Consider the following 23,766-nt stretch of genomic DNA (forward strand, 5'->3'; position numbering starts at 1 on the left):
TTCAGTTTTCAGAGAAAACCTCTAATGTATCCCATCACGCTGAAGCTGGGACATTTTTTAAAGGATTACTCCAAGAACTATAATCACAAAAGCACTCTGTAGTTGTTATGGTGTCAGGATTTCCCTTGCACCCCGTCAGCTGATCGCTCTAAGCAGAGCTTAGCTCAGGATGCTAATGGAAGTTCCTACTTTAAAACGTCAGGCTCTTGGCCTTTGAGAAGTCGAAGGAGTCAGTCTGTTAAAACATTTTTTAACTCCTTACAATGGTGGCACCAGAGTACTCTGACACTATAACCACTATAGTGGTCTGTAGTGGTTGTGATGCTTGGAGTTCCTTTAATGCAATTCAAGTCATGTTAAGAGACTGATTTGAATTTACAGTTTGGAGCATTTCAGTGTAGCTCTAATAAGTTCCAAATTCCAAACAAGGTATAGGAATTTGGATATATTGTTCAAATAAGGAAATTACACAAAAAGCACTATTAACCCACTCAGTTAAATAAAAAAATGAATTCAGTAAATGAATAATATGTGAAACTGGGTTCCCTTGAATTCCTTATTGACCCCTATTCTCTTATACTGCATGATGAACTGATGAGGATTAATATATTTAGCAATACACCCAGTTAAAAAAGATTCCCACTTCATAATTAATAACTCGTGTCTATTCTTGTTTATGAGTTTAATGTTTATTGCATGAAAAGAAAAATAACATTTACAGTGTATTTACTAAAGTGAGAATTGACAGGAATTGAAAGAAAACTTAAAATTTAAGGACAAAGTAGCCAAACTGGAAGCATAGCTACATTGACTTCTTTGGTCTTGAAATTTAAATTTATATTGAATTCTCAACTATTCTTACTCTAGTATACAAGGTGAATCCCGGAAAAATCCAGCCATTTTTAATACAGTAAGAACGGTTTGCCTGACATTGATGCACCTGGCAGCCAAGCAGAGTGGACTGGAATGCGATTGCGTTAACAATAATGACTTCACTAGTCAGTGGGGGCGCTAGACACCATTGAGTGAGCATGTGTACTGTGTGGCCATCACATACAAAATGACTAAGCGAGTAGAGTAACAGATCTGCATTAAATTTTGCGTTAAGCTTGAACATTTCTCTGTGGAAACTATTTGGATGATTCAGAAGGTTTTTAGGGATGATGTAATGAGTGCAGCACAAACGTGTGGCACAAACGCTTCAAAGATGGTGGAGAAACTGTTGATAGATTTGGCACCTTTTCATTTTTGTCTTTTCCCAAAACTAAAATCACCTTTGAAAGGGAAGAGATTTAAGGCCTCAGGTAAATACAATGAGACAGCTGATGGCAATTCCAGCAAAGGATTTTACAGAGTTGTTTAAACAGTGGAAGAGACGGTGCTAGAACTGTGTGAGGTCTCAAGGCGTCTACTTTGAAAAGAGCAGAGGCGTCATTGTCCTATGTACAATGGTTATTGTATCTTTATCTTCTCCAATAAATGTCTCTGTTTTTCATACTACATGGCTAATACTTTTTGGACAGACCTCGTGTAACCTTGTATCAGATGGATTAAAGTAAGACATTCACTAATCAAGATTCACAAATTCTAAATTAAATAACCATGGTACATTTCACAAACTTCCACATTGCCAATAATAGGTATAAAAAAAGTAAACATAGGTTGTTCTTTTGAAAAAGTGGAAATCAATCTAGAATGGTACCGTGTATTTCACTGCAAGCTCTTCTCCATTTAAATCCAAGGTCTTTGGGGTTAAGGCCCAACTAATAAAGAGAAGTGTGAACAAGGAAAGGCCAAAATCTCCCTTAGTTTAAATAAGGTGCTGTCCTTCTTTACTAATAACTAGTCTGTTGATTCACACTGAAAGCAGATATTAACTTTCTATAGGCTGTAATAGGTCTTATGGATTACATCCAGCAGATCGTTGATCTGTACAAGTCCAGTAAGAACATAAGATAATGATTTTCAAAAAAGTAAGACCTTTTACCACGTGTAGCTGCCATGATGGTATGTTTGTCGGTGACAATGATAATTATATCTAATCTAGTGGCCATGGGAGATTTAGGTTATTTAGCAATATGGTAGATCCCACCTAAGGCAAAGGGGTTTGCATAGTCTACCTGTCTATCCCTCTGTAACACTGTGCTTTTTTTTAAATGCTCTATTGCCCTACATTACGTCTTTTGAGAACTTTATGTACACTGTAATAGCTCTTTTTTAGAAATGTGCATTAAGTCAAATCTGGAAAAGTGAGACTATATGTAAAACACCTGGAGTACACTTGAATGAGCCAAAATAAACGTTTAAACTGTACTTAATGTTCTGAACCTCAGCTTTACTTTAAAATATAATCATAATATCTGTAAGAAACCACTTGTGATTATAATGGAATATTGTCCATCCCACAATGTATGTTGATATGTATCTTTCCAACATTAGACATTTAATGTCTATTTTCTATAGAGGCTTGTTAAGTCAATTTGGAGGTACATTAAAGGAACACTCCACACACCTAAAGCATTGAAGCTTACTGAAGTGTTTTTATGTAAAGAGTATGAAATTAACCTTGTTAAACCCCAAGGCTGTGAATCAGACAACTGATCCAGTTGATTCCTGGCTGCATCGCTCCGTGGAGCTAAACTCAAGAAGCATGCAATTTCCTAGAGCACCTACCTTGCAAATACTAATCAATGAGCTTGGGAAGGCTGTTATTGGACAGCCACAGAAAGTCTATATGAGCTACGGAGAAAGAAAAGGTTTCCAAGCTATTTTTAGATATACCCCCAAATAAATGCTTAATTAAATGCATGCATGTTTTCATTAGGGGTTTATCTACTAGATAACATTTTTTTTATTTGTTTTATTTGGACAAGTGAATTGTCCCTTTAATATGTTTATTATTATTTTAATTTTTTTGTGGCTGCTCTTTTGTAATACATTGATTGTGTGTGTAAATATCTAGTGTGCATTTGTCTAGTGTGCTGGTCACAATACTTATGCTGGTTTTGGTTAGAGCCTGTGGCTGCTCACTGTCAAAAAAGAAAAAAATAAGCCCCACCCCTCTCTTATAACTGGCCCTCATGGTGGGGCTATTATACTAAACGGGGGACATAGGGTCCCCCTTGGCCCTACCCATGAGTGGCGGGTGGGGGCCCTACCCATGAGCGGCAGGTGGGGGCCCTAAATGACAATGGGGGGGACCTATTGTCCTCCCCCCAGCTCCCACCCTAGAGCGGCAGGTGGGGGCCTTAAATACAATAAGGGAGGAAAGACCTATTGTCCTCCCCCCGGCGCCACCCATGAGCAGCGGGTGGGGGCTCTAAATTACAATGGGGGGGACCTATTGTCCTCCCCCTCGGCCCCCACCCATTGGCGACTGGTGGGGGCTAAATATAAAAATGCCCTCCCAGGTGACTAGTCACCCCCACCACCCAAATAATTAAATAAAGCTCTACCTCCTCACCCTAAAAATCATGAGAGGGAAGACAATAAAGCTAAATACCTGTAAATAAAAAAAATACTTACCATTTGAGGTCTTCTTTTTTCTAAAACCTTATTTTTTCAGTCCCAAAAATGGACAAATAAAACACCATAATAGCCGTCAAACTTATAAAATAAAATCTATAACCTGAGCGCAAAAAAAAATTAAAAAAAAAATCCTGACGCTTAAAAAAATAATCCATCTTCACCCAGTGAGGGCACCGCGCAGACTATAAAGCCTTTCCACACCCTGCAGTTTGACTCAGAGTGCTCTTACTGGTTGGTTTAAATAGTGAGTCTTACCTGATTGATAACTTGTAAGGCTCACTATTTACCTATCAGAGCACTCTTATTGGTTGACTGAAACCAAATAATCAGAGCACTCTGAGTCAAACTGCAGGGCGTGGGAAGGCTTTATAAGCCTTTCCCCGCACTGCAGAGCTCAGTCTGTGTGGTGCCCTCGCTGGGTGAAGATATTTTTAAGCATCGTGATATATATTTTTTTCTGTGTGTTTTTTTTTTTTGCTCTCTGTTTTTTTATTTTATTTTATAAGTTTGACAGGTATTATGTTTTTTTATTTGGCCTCTTTTGGGGTTGAAAAAAGAAGGCTTTAGAATGTTTTTTTTAAATTTTATTTACAGGTATTTAGTTTTATTGTCTCCCCCTCACTATTTTTAGGGCGAGGGGGGTGGGTAGGGCTTTATTTAATTTTATTTTGGTGGGGGGGAGAGACTAGGGTCTTGGGGACCTCTAGTCACCTGGGGGGATATTTAACAATAGGTCCCCCCATTGTCATTTAGGGCCCCCACCCGTCACCCATGGGTGGGGGCCGGGAGGGAGGACAATAGGTCCCCCCTTTTTCATTTAGGTCCCCCACCCGCCGCTCATGGGGCAGCCGGGGGGAGGACAATAGCCCCCCCCCATTGTCCTGTAAGGCCCCCACCTGCCGCTCATGGGTGGGGGCCAAGAGGGACCTATGTCCCCCGTTTAGTTGAGTAGCCCCAACTTGCTGGGCACGGGGGGGATGTCCCCCCCCTAGTTAAGAGATGCTCCACGATTTATTGGGGGGTGCTTTTTTTTTTTTTTTTACAACAGGGAGCAGCCAGAGGCTGCTCACTGTTTACTAGACATGCCCCTACTCGCGATACAGAGAGTAGGGGACAGATTAATTACTAATACTTAGTAATCTTTATTTCGTATTAGTAAAGTTGGCTGAAAGACCACATTGGTCTTTTGGTAGATAGCTCCCTAATACCGTGGGAATTAGGGAGCTATCTACTAAGTGGCTGCAAGATGCAGCCGCAGCACAGATCGGATCGGTGACAAGCCTATGCATTGTTCAATTTTCTAGGATTGTTATTGGGTGATGGATTTCGACCTTTGCTGTTACCAAAAAGCGTTTATGGTGTTTAACAGGGCATCCTCTCTCATTGTGTTAGGGATTGAGAGCATGAGGCTAAATTGTCAGAGTCAAATTCCAGGGGTAGAGACTAGCGCCCCACCAACTTTAAACTACACAAGCCAATGCTGTAGTGGTTATGATGCTTAGACTTACCCTTAAATAGTTTCCTGTTATGATCCAGCATTCATAACTTACATTTGTTATTATTAAACCTATTAGTTTTTGTTAAGTAATATCATTATTTAGGAAAGCATTTGTATATTTCTGTGCAGTTTTTAGGATCTTACAATTTAATTTATTTGAAGTCAGTCAGTGATTTAACAAACATTTATGAAATTCTTATTTGACAAATTAAAGTGTATGGAGAGTATGAACCAACGTGCATTATTATAAGTCTACATTGCAAATGTAATACATTTTTTCAGAATATTCAGCGGATGGACTCATCAATACCTGTCACTACCAAAGTGATCTTTAATTCTTTCTCTTTGCAGACGAGCAATATTTAAATTTTCAAAGATGAATAAGGAAGCCATGTTGAAGCTAAACTTTCTGGGTAGAGATCTCACAAAAAAATTAAAAGACAAAGTTTTTACATGAGGCAGTGTTACAGGCCCCCCAATCGTCCTGATTTCAGCAGGACAGTGCCGATTTTAGGTTCCTGTCCCTCCGTCTCAGGTTTGTTACTTGTCATTCCACTTTTGGGAACACAAAGGTACTTTCCCCAAAATGCGTAGAGCGAGTATATCATTAGATTAGTTTATGCTAAACTAGTGTCATTGGGACCATACAAAGAGCACTGCAATACTGCTTCCTGCATGGTCGGTCCTCAGTGGTTTGTGCTGTGTGTTTGCAGGCAGCCAGTTGTGCATTCATGCCAGGCTGACCTGACAGTTCGTCTTGCAGATTTGCCCCTTTCTGGGTGGGTCCACCCCTCTTAAGGGGCACCAGTGACATGATTTGCTTTATAAGCTCACACCTCCTTGTACCCTACTAACCCGTACCCAATTCACGCAATGCCAATGTTGGTGGGTATGGTGTTACATGGCACAGTGGTTCTGTTTAAGCTTTATTGCATCTGCCCTGTTCTTTAATAAATCAATAAATCAAGCTACCTATTGGCAGTACATGTTTCTATTGTCCAGGTTGCAAGTACCTAAACTCTCTGAGGAACATCTTGGAACTCTTAAACAGACAATTTATTTACATACAATCAGGGCTTAAAACCTCCAAATCAATCACTTCCTCTTCCCATCGGGCCTCACTCACGTGGGAAATACAGTACACAGGGCCAGATTAAGAGCCAAGTGGGCCTGGTGCTGACAATTATAAGGGGCCTAAGTACAGAATCTTATCAACCAAAAACACTAAAACAGTCATACCTCTCACGCATTATGTATCTGGTGGAGATATTGCCGGAAGGAAACACATAGGATGCAGCTATAAGAACACCCAGATTCTCTTAAAATATGCTTATCTCTCTCTAATTCATGCTTTACCCTTTCAAGCAAATGCATACCGCCTAACAGCAGTGTCCAGTGAAGCAGGAAGTCAATGGGCAGCGGTCAACTGACGCGGATCACGTAAACCAGAACTTCAGAAGGCCTGTCTGCCCAAAGAATTGGAAGGCTAGCCTGGCATGAATGCATGTCAGGCTGCCTGCCAATCATGCATGCTGGCTAACAGCATCCTGAGTTTGGCATAAATGCGTCTAATGATGTGCTCGCTCCATGCTTTCTAAGGACTGTCCCCTAGCACTTACAGGTCCACGTGTCTCCTTACCTTCTTACTAGCAGGTAGAAGCTCCTGGTATACAGTCTGAGACAGATAAAAGGTGGATTTAGTGAGTGTAGAAGAAAGGGAACATGCCACAGTGTTAGAGACTAAAGTCAGCATTACCTTAACTAATTTAATTTCAGCTAGTCCACACAAGTTTTGTTTCCATATATCCCTCTTAAGTTTCCATACTTAAGCAAGAGTACGTGAAGAGTAGTTAGGGTTGCCAGCTTACTTGGAAAAAAATACAGGCCTTACTAATTTGCATAACTAATTATGTATGCGTTACATCACATGATGTAAATCACAAGGAGTGACATAAGAGAAACTTCTGAAACTACTTACAGTTTTAATCTGCTGTTTAAATGGATTGCTCCCAGTGTCTCCCTGTCTCCCAGTGTCTCCCTGTCTCCTAGTGTCCTCTTGTCACCAAGTGTTCCCTAGTGTCTGTGTCCCTATGCCCCATGTCAGTAGGGGACACTGAGACATTTGGGGACACTGAGACTATGTATCACAGTGTCTGTGTCCCATGTCTCTGTGTCCCCATGTCGCCCAGTGTCCCCTAGTGTCTGTGTCCCCATGTCTCTGAGTGTCCCCATGTCACTAGGGGACACTGAGAGACATGGGGACACTGATACACTAGGGACACTGGGAGACACATTGGAACACAGACACTGGGAGACATGGGGACACTGAGACACTAGGGACACTGAGAGACATGGGGATATTGGGAGACATGGGGGCACTGAGACACTAGGGACACTGGAAGATATGGGCACACTGGGAGACATAGGAACACTGAGACACTGGCTGGGAGACATGGGGACACTGAGACACTTGTGGACATTGTGTCCCTAGTGTTTCAGTGTCCCCCCAAGTGTCTCAGTGTACACATGTGTGTCTGTTTCCCAAGTGTCTGTGTCCCCATGTCTCCCAGCGTCCCCTAGTGTCTGTGTCCCCATGTTTGTCTCCATGTCTCAGTGTCCCCTAGTGTCTCAGTGTCCCCATGTCTCCCTGCAACCTTTACCCCATCCCTCACTTCCTTGAGCTGTAGACGGTCTCTGCAGGCTGGGAGCTGCTGTCTTGACTCTCTGTGCTGTGAAGCTGCTCCCCGCGGGTCAGTGAGTAGAGAGATGCAGGTATATGCTGTATCTTCCTATCCCTGCCTCTCTCCACACACACAGTGACCCCTGCTGGCCTGTGTTGGTATTGCAGAGTAATCTCTGTTTATACTGAGAAAAACACCGGCATTTGTATTGCTGGTAATACTGCACTATCGGCACCAGCCAGACAGCCTCATATAAATACCAGCCAGGGGGCAGTAGTGTGGAAAAATACAAACAAAACAAAAACATTATTTTTTTTTTTTTTAAATCCATGGTCCTGGTCCTGGAGCTGTAGCTGCAGCTCCATCAGCCCCTATGTTAATCCGGCCCTGACAGTACACAGCTCCTGTTCCTGTTTCCTGTACCACCATCATTAGTGGTAGGGCAGCTAAAATCTCCATTCATCCCTCACTCCCATCACTTCTTTCCTGTCCTTTGATTCATCCCTATGATCCAGTCACTTCCTCCCTCCCTATCTTTCCATCTCTCCAACCCTTCTCACTCCCATCACTTCTTTCCATATCTTAACATCCCTCAGGGTCTCCTGATGCTTCTCAATGAGTCTATGTATCGCAGCCAGCACTCTGAGTGCTGGAGTGTGAGGAAACTCCTAAAGTGATCTTTAGACCACAATGCTCGCTCCCACCAGACCACCATAGATCCTGCTCTTAGTGTGCCTCTTACTTACCACAAGGAAGGTAAGCAGGAGGGAGCAAAACACCCCCAACACTTCTACACACACAACCAGGGCCGGATTAACATAGGGGCTGATGGAGCTGCAGCTCCAGGCCCAGGCCCATGGAATAGGCCCATTTAAAAAAATACACACTACACACTACTCTTAGGTTTGCCACCTGACTGGTATTTTACTGGCACAGCCAGTATTTGAGGCTGCCTGGCCGTGCCAGTATTGCAGTAATACCGGCAATACAAATGCAGGTATTTTTCTCTGTATAAACAGAGATTATTCTGCAATACCAGCACCGGCCAGTAGGGGTCACTGTGTGTGGAGAGAGGCAGTTATAGGAAGTTACAGCATATCTCTCCCTGCCTCTCTCTATTACTCACTAATCTGTGGGGGAGCAGCTACACAGCACAGAGAATCCAGACAGCAGATCTACAGCTCAGGTAAGTGAGGGATGGGGGAAAGGCAGCAGGGAGACATGGGGACACTGAGGCACTAGGGGACACATGGGGACACTGGATGACACATGGGGACACAGATACCACGAGACCTGGGGACACAGACACTTGGGGACACTGGAAAACATGGGGACACAAGGGGACACTGTGAGACATGGGGACATTGGGAGACACTGAGACATTGGGAAATGGAGAAACTAGGGACACAGTGCTGTGTCCCCATGTTCCCATGTCCCCCAGCCTGTGTCCCTAGTGTCTCAGTGTCCCCATGGCTCCCAGTGTCTCCAAGTGTCCCCGGGTCTCTCAGTGTACCCATGTCTTACTGTGTCTCCCAGTGTCTGTGTCCCCATGTCTCAGTGTCCCTAGTCACTCAGTGTCCCCATGTCTCCCAGTGTCCCCAAGTGTCTCAGTGCCCCATGCCTCCCAGTGTCCCTCAGTGTCCCTGGGTCTCTCAGTGTACCCATGTCTTACTGTGTCCCCTAGTATCCTAGTGACATGGGGACACACTGAGGCATGGGGACACTGGGAGAAATGAGAACACTGAGACACTGGGAGACTGGGGGACTGGGCGACGTAGGGACACTGACGCTGTGATACATAGGGACACTGAGAGACTGTGTGACTTGTGAGACTGAGACACTGGGAGACAGGGAGACACTGGGAGCAATCCATCTATACAGCAGAATCAAACTGTAAGTAGTTTGTTGGTGTTTTTACAGAATTTTCTCTTGTGTCACTCCGTGTGATTTACATCACGTGATGTCATGCATAACTAATTAATTATACAAATGATTAAGGCTGGTATTTTTTTCCAAGAAAAGTGGCAACCCTAACTACTCTTCACATACTCTTGCTTAAAGAAACACTATAGGGTCAGGAACACAATTATGTATTATGTTTAAACCAACCTCTAGCCCCCCTGGCCCTCTTTTGCCTCCCTAAATATAGTAAAATCTTACTTGCATTCAAGTCTGCAGCTGCAGGCTCTGCCTCTGAACTGACACTGTCTGCTGACATCATCAGAAGTGGTGGTCTGAGCAAATGACAATGCGTCCCCATAGGATTGGCTGAGACTGTCAACTAGGCAACATCTCCTCATAAAGAAAAAATGATTCAATGCATCTTTATGAGGAAAGTTCAGTGTCTGCATGCAGAGGGTTGAGACACTGAATGGCAGTGCTGCACACTAGGCAGTACTTTCCTAGGAAGCACCTCTAGCAGCCATCTAAGGAGTGGCCATTGGAGTTATGTTCTCTGAAAAGACAGTGTTTACTGCAAAAAGCCTGAAGGGAATGATTCTACTTACCAGAACAAATACAAAACGCTGTAGTTGTTCTGGTGACTATAGTGTCCCTTTAAGTTTGGAAGCTTAAGATAGATGCATGGGAACTTGTGTGGACAGGCTGACAATAAAATTACAAAGGTGAAGAGTAGTATAATCCGTGGCGCTATAAGAGGCAGCTAGGACACACTAAATGGGAATAATCACTAAATCCCACAATACAACAGTGAAAAAAATATAGAGGAAAAGTGTGCAGCGCTAATTATATCACAAAATGAACCACAAAACATGCAATGTGGTGGTGTATATAACCAATAAAAAAACACACATACATATACCCCAAATATATACAGGATCAGAGGGTAGCTGCACCTGAGGAAGACGATCTAATTCGTCGAAACGCGTTGTGCTTTGGGCATTTACCTGTGAAACGGCATCAATATCTCTTATATGTAAGACTTTTATATTTTTCTACTAATAAATGTGTATATTGTATACCTAATTGGTGTGCCTGTTTTACACCATTTATTTCGAGGAACAAGCTTCAAACCAAGGAATACCTCTGGGATTACCATCTTTACACCATCACCCCATACAGAGTTTTCAGAGATGGGATATACCACAGCATTTTATCATATTTGACTTCTGGCTACCCTCTGATCCTGTATATATTTGGGGTATATGTATGTGTTTTTTTGATTGGTTATATACACCACCACATTGCATGTTTTGTGGTTCATTTTGTGATATAATTAGCGCTGCACACTTTTCCTCTATATTTTTTTGACAATAAAATTAGTTTAGATAATGCAGACTTTTGTCTCTCTAACATTGTGGCATGTCCCCTTTCTTCTACACTCACTACATACACATTTTCTCTGTCCCAGACTATATACCAGGAGCTTATGCCTGCTAGTAAGAAGGTAAGGAGACAAGTGGACATGTGAGTGCTAGGGGACAGTCCTTAGAAAGCGTGGAGCGAACACATCATTAGACGCATTTATGTAAAGCTCAAGGTGCTGCCTGCATAGTATGCCCTTAGTTGGACAGCCTGCATGATTGGTGGGCAGCCGGACATGCATTCATGCCAGGCTGGCCTTCCAATTCTTTAGACAGACACGTTCCCTTTTTGAGCATCTTCGCCCCTTTTGGCAGTTCTGGCCATGTGATTCGCATGCCAGTGGCACACCCTTTTACCCCGCCCATTGACTTCCTGCTTCACTGGACACTGCTGTTAGGGGGTATGGATTTACTTGAAAGATGAAAGCATAAATTAGAGCGAGATTAGAATAGAATGTGTTTTCATATAGCTGCATCTTTTGAGTTTCCCTCCAATACCATATCTATCAGATATATGATGCTTGGGAGGTATGATTGTTTTAGTGTTTTTGGTCGATAAGATTCTGTAAATAGGCCCATCATAATTGTCAGCACCAGGCCCACTGGGCTCTTAATCTGGCCCTGCACACAACATTCAGCCACTACACACATAACACTCAACCAGCACACATAGGCATACTCATCCACCTCCCACATACAGCTCACAAATCACTCGCAGAACAAAGCCCAGGGCTTTAGGAGGGGCACCAATCTGGCATCTTGCCTTAGGCCTTGGACAACCTTGGTCTGTCTCTGCCCAGCCTTAAAGGGACACTTAAGGCATCCAGACCACTTCAGTTATTGATAAACTGCAATAATTACCTTGCAGGGTTAACTCAGCCTCTAGTGGCGGAGTAAACCCTGCAAGGTAAGATGCTTCCAGGTGGTTTAACTGATGCTGGACGTCTTCATGCTCTGTATAGGAAAGCTAAATGCAATACCCCCCCCCCCCCCGAAAGAAACTAAGAAACTGATATTGGTACATCCTGTGTGTTATAAATAATGCCCCTCTGTGATGTATGTTATATGCTACAAGCAGCATTTCCCTTTCTTTTGTTTTTCTTAAGTTTACGTTAAATTTTTCGAGTTAGTGGCCTCTTAGTCACCATGCTGCAATGTCTGATGGATTTAGCACATGGGATGAGCACCGTGAGAAATTGTCTAAAGGACCTTTGTCTAAAACTCTTGATAATTTCTTTAAATGTCTCATAATCATTTGTTAACTTTTGTAGTACTAAAGATATGACAAAGGAAGTTCTACCCTCTCTGGGAGGTTATATATATATATATATATATATATATATATATATATATATATATATATATATATATATATATATATATATATATATATATATATATATATATATACACACACTTATTTACTTTTCTTCTAGGTGAAAATGAAACCTTTGAAAATGTTCAGGTGTGCAGACTATTTCTCTCATGTTAGCTTGTTAGCTTTCGTTCCATTTTGTTTAAAATCTCCCCTGCTTTTTGCGAAGAGAGCCAGCAGTGCAGGGGTTAAATGTTAGTCTAAAATCATCACACTGAGATGTCTGAGAATCAGGTGTATAGGTTTGGTCTCACTGTGCGGAAGATGCTTCCCTGTGTGGCTATATGAGCCAGTAGATGTGTGTCTGCTGTAGATTAACATGATTGCTGGCGAATCAATGCAGGGCTCGTTTTCTGAGCAGTTTGCTACGGTGCTACAGTAGTTATTTTTCGCAGTGGTCTGGTAATGGAAACGGCTGCTGCAGCACAGTCACTGCTCTCCTTTCAGTTTGCAGTTTTTAAACACCCTGCAAGCCAGCAGATATATCACCAATGCTTCCCTGACAATAGAACCACGAAGATCATCATTGTGACTTATAGGAGAAATGGCAGAATCAAACCCCCCAAGAGGCATGATGAGTTTCCGACGGAATGCGGTAAGGCATCTGCCTGCAGTCTTTCTCGCACATCCCAAGTTCAAATGCAGGAACGCTGCAGCATAAAGCACATCAGGGCCGTATCAGAAATGCTGGGTAGGGATCTACAGAACATCACGCAGTATATATTCTGCAGCAAGGACTTCAAGTTTTGCTCTGCAATAAAACAAATAAATCACTTTAGCATGGCACCCTGTTCCATTCATATCGCCAGCTTCATGAACACTGTATTGGCAATTAGTGCACATGTCCGTCTGCGTACTTACAGACCTATTAATATTTAGCCTGCATATTAAACAGCATGCACCAAACCGAGCATGATTTCATTCTTACTTGATTTGTTTTGTTGCATAACACACGTAAAAAAATCTCTTTAATTGTATTATATATACTTGTAACAAAGTTAACTACCTGATGGGATGATGAATGCTCTGTTCATATTTGGTTTTAATTATATCAATTAGCAGGTTGTTTAAAAGTTAATAGCATTATATTCTGCACAGAGGTATTTGTGTTTTATATTTAAATAAATGCTGTTTATTTTAAAGAAGTATTGCCAGACTTTTAAACCCAGTTTGTCCAACTGCATCCTCAGTTTGACTATAGTTCCCATAGCTTGTCAGCGTCTGAATCTAGCTCAGCATTATAGGATTTGTAGTCCATGTATAAGGCCACATTTGGACAGCCTGCGTCTGGCGTGCTTGTTTCGTCATTGTCTAAGTATTAAGCGCCAAAAGTCTTTACAACAATTCAACATGATTAAAATAGTTAATGAATGCAGAGCGCCATTCAAATTAATGTATTGCCTAAAAATTATTTTTAACTAGTTTTAGTTATTTATTGAGTAAACATGCTTGGAGATTGATGGGAATATCATAACCTCATAGTTGCTGTAACAATAGTGATTGTTACCAAAACAACTCTATAGATAATCACAAGCTGGCTGAGGGTGATGGGAATGAGGCCACATGTCTGTGCACATGATTTGGTTCTCCTGAAACATTGTGTCCTCCTTTTGTGCTCCGATAACATTATTATTTCATGAAGACTAGTCTGTGATGACTGTGTAGTCTCAAAATGCTTACTTCACAGTATTCAGTCTTAACACATAACCAGGTTTCCACGGCCTTGTCTGTACATTCTTTAAGATCACGGCTCTGATGAGTCAGCTGCACAGTTACTGTAATGTGTAGATGTTTACCCGTTAGCATGGTCGCTGTAGTGTGCAGGTTCTGTTTAACTCTTGGAATTGTTGAAATTCTTTTGAATTTCTCATTGTCTTTTAATATGATCAACTGCAGCTTTCAAAACACTAGTTGTCTCTGGTCATTGCTGAGCACAATGGCTATAAAATAAAATTGCCATTATTAAAAATAACTGCATTTTAACTAATGTACTGAAACTTCATTAGTGCAGGACATTCTTTCGGTATGCACCATTCATTCTATATTGCACAGGATAGTCTCATCTTTTCCGCAAATCAGAATATTTCTCAGACTAGAGTAAGCAAATGCAAAAACTTTCCTCTTCTGATCAAATTTGAGGTCTTTGATGACCAAAGGTTACTTTGAAACCATGAAAATAAACATTTCGCATCACAAGTAAAGACAATGGGATTGGGAAGGCAAAGACCTGAGGGATGAACAAAATTAATAACTTTCTTGGATGAGCTGCACAGCAGACCTCGGACAGGCATTTCTAATAAGTGATGTCGCGAACATAAAATTTTCTGTTTGCGAATGGTGAACGCGAACTTCCGCAAATGTTCGCGTACGGGCGAACCGCCATAGACTTCAATGGGCAGGCAAATTTTAAAACCCACAGGGACTCTTTCTGGCCACAATAGTGATGGAAAAGTTGTTTCAAGGGGACTAACACCTGGACTGTGGCATGCCGGAGGGGGATCCATGGCAAAACTCCCATGGAAAATTACATAGTTGATGCAGAGTCTGGTTTTAATCCATAAAGGGCATAAATCACCTAAGATTCCTAAATTGTTTGGAATAACGTGCTATAAAACATCAGGTATGATGCTGCATCGATCAGGTAGAGTAAGGGTTACGCCCGCTTCACAGTGACAGACCAAACTCCCCGTTTAACGCACCGCAAACAACCGCAAACAGTCCATTTGCACAACCGCAAACTCCCCATTTGCACAAGGTTGGATACCAAGCTAGCCATGTCCCATTCCTTGTCCTCACTGATGTCATTGAAGGTCTCTTCCTCCACCCAGCCACGTACAACACCAAGGGTCCCCGAAAGGTGACAACAAGCCCCCTGTATTTTGTTTTTAAATGTACACTACTGTTACACCAGATATGAGTTGCACTGGTGTGACACTGTGCCCTGGCAGGCCCTGAAACGCACACGTGTGAAGGAAACTGACTACTATTATTTCACAGTCAAATTTCTAGTTTTTTTTTTTAATGTACACTACTGTTACACCAGATATGAGTTGCACTGGTGTGACACTGTGCCCTAGCAGGCCCTGAAACGCACACATGTGAAGGAAACTGACTGCTATTAGATCTAAATTTTTTTTTTTAAATGCAAGCTATTGTGCCCCCAAAACGTTCGTGTGTGGGGGTGCTGGAATGATGTGGGCCAATGGGAACCTGAATCAACTTTTGGCTCCCACTGCCCCTTTAAGAGCGAGCTCGTGACTCGAGCCGTGACCGATCACCGATCACCTTAAAAGTTGCTTAAACTATAAAACAGGTCTGGTTTTACTTGCCAGATACCTGTAGGCACAGAATTTCTGAGGCTGCTCCTGCTTTCCACCACCCCAAAATGGCTGATAAAGTGAGTTTAGTGATACAGTTTTAAAGGAGAATATTATGACACTAGAAAAAGTACAGAGGCATGCTACAAAATTAAAGGACCACTCTAGGCACCCAGACCACTTCAGCTTAATGAAGTGGTCTGGGTGCCAGGTCCTTCTAGGGTTAACCCATTTTTTCATAAACATAGCAGTTTCAGAGAAACTGCTATGTTTGTGAATGGGTTAAGCCTTCCCCCTATTTCCTCTAGTGGCTGTCTCACTGACAGCCGCTAGAGGCGCTTGCGTGATTCTCACTGTGAAAATCACAGTGAGAGCACGCAAGCGTCCATAGGAAAGCATTATGAATGCTTTCCTATGTGACCGGATGAATGCGCGCGCAGCTCGTGCCGCGCGTGCGCATTCAGCCGACGGGGAGGAGAAGAGGAGGATCGGAGGAGGAGAGCTCTTCACCCACCGCTGGAAAAAGGTAAGTTTTAAACACTTTCCCCTTTCCAGAGCCGGGCGGGAGGGGGTCCCTGAGGGTGGGGGCACCCTCAGGGCACTCTAGTGCCAGGAAAACGAGTATGTTTTCCAGGCACTAGAGTGATCCTTTAATAAAAGGAATGGAGTATTTTAGTTATAAAGAAAGGTTAACAAGTTAAATCTCTTTAGTTTGGAAAAAACGGCGCCTCAGAAGGGATATGATAGCATTGTACAAATGTTTTCTGGACCAATCAGTCACGAGGTCACATGATAGATTAGAAGAAAGGAGGTTTAGTCTAATGTAAAGGAAAGGATTTTTTTTGTTTTTTTACAGTAAGAACAATAAGGATATGGGATTCTCTGCCTGAAGAGGTGGTTTTATAAGAGTTTTTATAGATGTTTAAACAGCAATTGGATAAATACTTGCAAAAACATAATATTCATGGATATAATGAACTGTCAATTAAGTATTTACAGTTTTGAGCATAATTTTTACATTTGAGATACAGAAAATCTTAAAAAACATATTCAAATTTGACTGCATATGTAATGTATTGTGTTCGAACTGTGAGTATAGAGAGCATATGCAGCGGTGTAAATGCAAGTTAAAATAATGTTAAAAGTGGTTATGGTAAAGTAGGGGTTAAGGTTAGAGAGGGTTTAATGTCATAGTTCGATCACATAATGTGTTAGGCGGGTAAAAAGCTTGACATAATTGTAGTTGGGGTAAAAGGGGTGTTTAGAATGATTGGGTTTAGGGTTAGAGTTTTTGTCAAGCATTATCAAAACACCCTACTATCTCTAGTGACACCTGAAGGGAAAAAGGCTACGAAGGATCCTTATTAAAGACAGTGCCGTCTGTAATATTGAGTGGACCCTGGACAAGCGCTTGCTTAGGCACCATAGACCCTGCCCCCCACTCCCTGGCATGCAATCACATCCTCCACCCCAATGCAGTGGTGCAACTAGAGTAAAGAGGGCCCTGGTGCAAGAATTGTTTGGGACCCCTATTGCAAGAGTGGCCAAAAGATAGATACCCATCTGTCGTACACCTCCAACAATGCTTTAATAGCTTAGGCTCTACCATTTTCCAATGCTTGCAGGGTTGTATTTAGCACTGAGCAGTGTTTGTGTGTTTGCATGTAAACATGCTTTTGTATGGAGTATGTGTGAATGTAGGGCTGTGTTTGTATGTGGAATGCAATCATGCATTAATGTGTAGTGTTGGTTTTTGAATGCAGGTGTGTGTTTATATATAATTATGGTGTTTAACACAAAAGTGTGTTTGCATATATTGCTGACGTTTCAAAGCAGGAGAGTGCTTGTATGTAGTGTTGAAGTTCAAAAGCAGGGGTGTATTTGTGTGTAGTATTGGCTTTTGAATGAGATCTATGCAGATATACACATACACTGCCACACACATAGTGATAAACATACATACACTCACACATGCAGTTATACACACAGATACACAGATATACACATTAGCACACATGCAGTTATACAGACACATATACACACACTGACCCACATACCGATACACACAGATGCAGAACCTGATGCACATGCAGATACACAGACACACATACTGACACACATGCAGATGCACAGATGCATAGATACACACACTGATTACATATATACACCTACTGACACCTACTGACAACATATAGATACACTGACACACATACAGATATACACACTGACACATAAATACACATATTGACAACATACATATACACAGATACACATACTGACAAAATACAGATACAGATACAGATTAACTGTGTGTGCGTGTGTCAGTATGTCAGTCAGTGTGTCTGACAAACATACACACACTGACAGACATACTGACACGCACACACATGCATACTGACACACACAGACACACTGACAGACATATTGACACACACACACATGCATACTGACACACAGGGCCGCCATCAGGGCATGACAACCGAAACGGTTGTCATGGGCCCGGCGGTCCTGGGGGGCCCGGACTGCTCAGGTCGTCCGGGCCCCACATTCAGTGGGAACATACCGGGTCGCAGGGGGCCCTGCGACCCCGGTATGTTCCCACTGGGCCGGCCTCTTCTCCTGGGGGGCCCAGCAGCCGGTCACCTCAGGGCCCCCCAGAGGCTGGCCCTGCTGACACCCGGCGCCGGCGGGCGTGCGAGGGAGCACTCTCCTCTGAGTGCTTCCTCTTCAGCTCCCTCGCGCACCGTACTGATGCCGGAGCCGGAAGATGACGTCATCTTCCGGCTCCGGCATCAGTACGCGGCGCGCGAGGGAGCTGAAGAGGAAGCACTCAGAGTAGAGTGCTCCCTCGCGCGCCCGCCGGGTCACCGGGCGTCAGGAAATTTGAGTGGGTGGGGGTGGCGGGGGGAATTTGAATGAGTGGGGGGGGAGAGGGAAGGCAGGAAATTTGAGGGGGTGGCGGGGGGGAATTTGAATGAGTGGGGGGGGAGAGGGAAGGCAGGAAATTTGAGGGAGGGGGGAGGGAGGAAATATGAATGAGTGGGGGGGGAGGGAAGGGAGGAAATTTGAGGGGGTGGGGGAATTTGAATGAGTGGGGGGGAGGGAAGGCAGGAAATTTGAGGGAGGAAATATGAATGAGTGGGGGGGAGAGGGAGGGAAGGGAGGAAATTTGAGTGGGTGGGGGTGGGGGAATTTGAATGAGTGGGGGGAGAGGGAAGGCAGGAAATTTGAGGGAGGGAGGAGGGAGGAAATATGAATGAGTGGGGGGGGGGAGGGAGGAAATATGAAGGAGTGGGGGGAGAGGAGGAAATTTGAGGGAGTGGGGGGGGGAGAGGGAGGAAATTTGAATGAGTGGGGGGAGAGGGAGGGAAGGGAGGAAATTTGAGGAGTGGGGGGGAGAGGGAGGGAGGAAATTTGGGGGGGGAGAGGAAGGGAGGAAATTTGAGGGAGGGGGGAGGGAGGAAATATGAATGAGTGGGGGGGAGAGGGAGGGAAGGGAGGAAATTTGAGGGGGTGGGGGGGGATTTGAATGAGTGGGGGGGGGGAGAGGGAAGGCAGGAAATTTGAGGGAGGGGGGGAGGGAGGAAATATGAATGAGGGGGGGAGGGAGGAAATATGAATGAGTGGGGGGGAGAGGAAGGGAGGAAATTTGAGGGAGGGGGGAGGGAGGAAATATGAATGAGTGGGGGGGAGAGGGAGGGAAGGGAGGAAATTTGAGGGGGTGGGGGGGGGGGATTTGAATGAGTGGGGGGGGAGAGGGAAGGCAGGAAATTTGAGGGAGGGGGGGAGGGAGGAAATATGAATGAGGGGGGGAGGGAGGAAATATGAATGAGTGGGGGGGAGAGGGAAGGGAGGAAATTTGAGGGAGTGGGGGGGAGAGGGAGGAAATTTGAATGAGTGGGGGGAGAGGGAGGGAAGGGAGGACATTTGAGGAGTGGGGGGGAGAGGAAGGGAGGAAATTTGATGGGGGGAGAGGAAGGAAATTTGGGGGGGAGAGGAAGGAAATTTGGGGGGGAGAGGAAGGAAATTTGGGGGGGAGAGGAAGGAAATTTGAGGGAGGGGAGGGAGAGGTAGGAATTTGAGGGGGGAGAGGAAGGGAGGAAATTTGAGGGAGGGGGGAGAGGAAGGGAGGGAATTTGAGGGAGGGGGGAGAGGAAATTTGAGGGAGGGGGGAGAGGAAGGGAGGAAATTTGAGGGAGGGGGGAGAGGAAGGGAGGAAATTTGAGGGAGGCGGAGAGGAAGGGAGGAAATTTGAGGGAGGGGGAGAGGAAGGGAGGACATTTGAGGGGGGGAGAGGAAGGGAGGACATTTGAGGGGGGGAGAGGAAGGGAGGAAATTTGAGGGGGGAGGAAGGAAATTTGAGGGAGGGGGGAGAGGAAGGAAATTTGAGGGAGGGGGGAGAGGAAGGAAATTTGAGGGGGGGGGAGAGGAAGGAAATTTGAGGGGGGAGGGAGAAGGCAATGAGAGGGAGGGGAGAAGAAGGAAATGAGAGGGAGGGGGAGAAGAAGGAAATGAGAGGCAGGGGGAGAAGAAGGAAATGAGAGGGAGGGGGAGAAGAAGGAAATGAGAGGGAGGGGGAGAAGAAGGAAATTGGAGGGGGGGAGAAGAAGGAAATTGGAGGGGGGGAGATTGACATCCATCACACACACACACACACACAATGCACCCCTTGCACACAGAAAAACACAATGCATTACACACAGACACACATACACAAGCAATGCATCCCTTACACACAGCAACACACAATGCACCCCTTCCACACACTCAGTGCATCCCTTACAGACACACACACTGCATCCCATACATACACAAACTCACCTTGCAGCCCTTACACATACAAACACAGATTCACACAATGCATTCCTTACACACATCAGGACACCCCCCCCCCACCCCATCCCCCCCCCACACACACACCCCTGTGAACAAACTCATTGGTAGAACATGAAGGTGGACCCTGGGACCCAGACCTTGAGCTGTGTAAAGGGCCCTCAAAAATGGAGCTGCTTCTCCCAGAACATTGATTTTTGTGACCACAGTTACAAACCGCCTCCAGAGAGCCTGTTCTACACCAGACCAGTGGAGCCAGACGGCAGCTGAAGCCCATCATCATCCTCATCTGGTTGTAAGTAGGCAATCTAGTATATTATTCGTGGCACTAATCTTTAATTTACCTCACATTAAAGGGACACTATAGTCCCCAGAACCACTGCAGCTTAATGTAGTGGTTCTGGTGTCTATAGCCTGTCCCTGCAGGCCTTTTATTGTAAACACGGCGGCACTGCAGCACTGTTAGTTAACATGGCAGATCATATGGGTGGGGCACTGTGATGTCACATGGGGGGGTGGCAAACTTTACTTTTGCCTAGGGCGGCAAAAATCCTTGCACCGGCCCTGCAGACACTGCATCCCTGTGGGCGGACTCGGGGGGGAGGGGGGGACTCGGGTGCAGGCGCCGGGGGGCCCAGACCTTGAGCTGTGTCAGGGGCCCCAAAATTTCTGATGGCAGCCCTGCTGACACACACAGACACACTGACAGACATATTGACACACACATACACACAGACATACACACTGAAAGACATACTGACACACACAGACACACATGCAAAATTTAAACATTTAAAGTCACTCTCCAGTTTCCTACCTTTTGATTACAGAAGTGCTGTCTGGGGTAGTTGGGAGTTAGGGTCTGGCTTTCCTTGCTCAGCCCCTCTGCTCACTGCTTTCTCCTGCTCTCCTGCGCTGCTCCACTTTATCTGTGAGGAAGTGACTGGCTGTCACTTCCTCCCATGCTGCTGATAAAAAAGGGGCCCGATCGCACTGTTAAAGGGCCATAGCACATGACCAGGCCCCTGCTGACACATGCTCTAAGTGCATGGACCACCCGATGGGCCCCTTATTGTGTAGGCTAAGGATCAGTGATCCTATAATAAATAGTTCCGGGAAGCTGGCCCACCAGGCAGCTGCTTTTGGGCCCCCACAGAAGTAACTATGCCTAGGGCAGCTGCCCCGTTTGTTGTACTCTCGAGCATGCATGAGAATATGACGCTAGTCTCATGGCAGCTGAAGTGTCAGGAGCTGAAGAGGACTGACAGAAAGACCATGGCGGCGGCCACAAAGGCAGGTTCTGGTAAATATAACTCACCTTCTCCTGCACCTCGCGGACACTGCATACCAAGCAGCCAAGTTACCCTCGGGGATCTTGGCAAATTAAGGAAAGACCTCAGACGGTGACTGAGCCACTTGAAGATATATTATATGTGGTGTAATCTGGTGCTCCCTACAGGCCTGGAACCTGTATCAGTTGTCTATAGTGCCTGACTGGATTAAATATTGTGAGTTCTATTCATCTGGTTTATTTGTATGTTTTTTTTATACATACAGAAAGCACTATGTGTTCTCTTTTTTTTTTATATATTTTCTAGATTGCTTTGCCTGACTTGATTTCCATACATTGTATTAGGTATTATTTGTGTGCTATCACTTGGGGTGTATCATTTATTTCTTATTTGGTACATATTGTATTTTGTTTGCCTATTGTTGTACCTGTAGCACCTGCTTGAACTTTAGAAAAACCTTTCATTCTATTTGGGTAGCACATCAGTTCTCCAAGGTATACTTGCAAAATTTAAATGTAACTTCCTAAAATGGATATTTTTCTTCTTATTATTATTTATTGTTCTGTTGATGTATTTTTTTGAAACTGGGAAAAATATAACAGGTAAATCTATATATAAGAAATGTTGACTATATGTATAAATATTTGAACATTTCAGAACATATCATTTATTTTATTCCAGCATTCGTTTCCGGGGAATTTGCATCTGGTTTTAGTTCTTCGACCAACTGGGTTTTTCCAGCGCACTTTCACCGACATAGGATTTCGGTTCAGCCAGGAGGATTTCATACTAAAATTGCCGGTAACATTCCGTTATCATAGTGCTATATAGTACTTAGCTTAAACAATACATAAATAGCTTAGTGATATAGTATCATATTGCAAGTTTGTCATTTTTCTTGTATTTGTATTCTCCATTTTTTTTTTGCAGTTTATATATATTTTTTTACAAGTCTGCCCATTTTTTTTTACCTAGTATATTGATGCTGTGTCCATTTTTTCAGTTACCCTATAAATACAAGAGTAAGCGTAGCAGTGTATCTCACATTATGCATTTTAAGTCTTATTGTGAGGCCATTTAGCACAATTTTTAATTTTTTCTATTTTGCATTTTTCATATTTGTATTTCTGCTGCATATTTCTTCCAACCTTATGTGTAAACACTATCAGGGTTACTTACTAAAGTTATAAGTCAAAGTGAAAAAAAGTCAAATTAGCCATACTATAAAAATTCTAGTTAGCTATGCTATCAGTTTGGCCACTCTGGCCTTAAACTTGGAATTCACAGTAAATAACTCTATATCTCCTGATGACCTCTATGTATACTGTTGCCAAATGTATGTGAATATACAAGGTTAAATTAGCAGCCTGCCCATTGCATGTAGAAAATGGGTTGTTTGCATTTGGGAACATTTAATCAAATCGTAAATTCAAATGATCACATTCTTGTAAAACTCTCTCAAAAGTAGACATCCCAGACTAATTATTGTAGTTTCTGCCTTTTTATGGGGCATTTTTTTGCTGCAGTGTATCTACATGCTGTTGTCTTTCACCATTACTTTGACATTTGGGTTAATGTGTAGGTATGGTTTGGGTACTTAGGGTGAACCCCTGGTGATGTCAGATCTGTGGCTGTATGATATTAATTTAAAGAGCTGTGTGCAGTGCTCACTTTGAACTACATACAGCTCAACAGTAAGCATGAGGCTACTAAGTACAGCCCCAGATAGCAGAGGGAAGCCTAGAATATCGAGTGATAATGCCCACCGAACTGTATGAATCTTGTTTTGGACATTATATGTGGCACCTTATCAAGCAGCCTTAACCCCTTAAGGACCAAACTTCTGGAATAAAAGGGAATCATGACATGTCACACATGTCATGTGTCCTTAAGGGGTTAAAGTCATGCTATGGGAAATG

At 43.7% G+C, this 23,766-nt stretch overlaps 1 protein-coding gene across 1 annotated transcript in view; it reads left to right on the top strand.

The window, feature by feature from the left end:
• Positions 1-23,766, top strand: part of MCF2 (MCF.2 cell line derived transforming sequence) — a 167,807-nt gene that overhangs the window by 62,115 nt on the left and 81,926 nt on the right. The window contains exon 5 of the mRNA XM_063433524.1: positions 22,529-22,648. Within this exon, the coding sequence (XP_063289594.1) occupies positions 22,529-22,648 (120 nt within the window). The remainder of the gene's footprint in view (positions 1-22,528; positions 22,649-23,766) is intronic.

This window comes from Pelobates fuscus, chromosome 9 (assembly GCF_036172605.1).
Source record: "Pelobates fuscus isolate aPelFus1 chromosome 9, aPelFus1.pri, whole genome shotgun sequence".
Taxonomy (NCBI): Eukaryota; Metazoa; Chordata; class Amphibia; order Anura; family Pelobatidae; genus Pelobates; species Pelobates fuscus.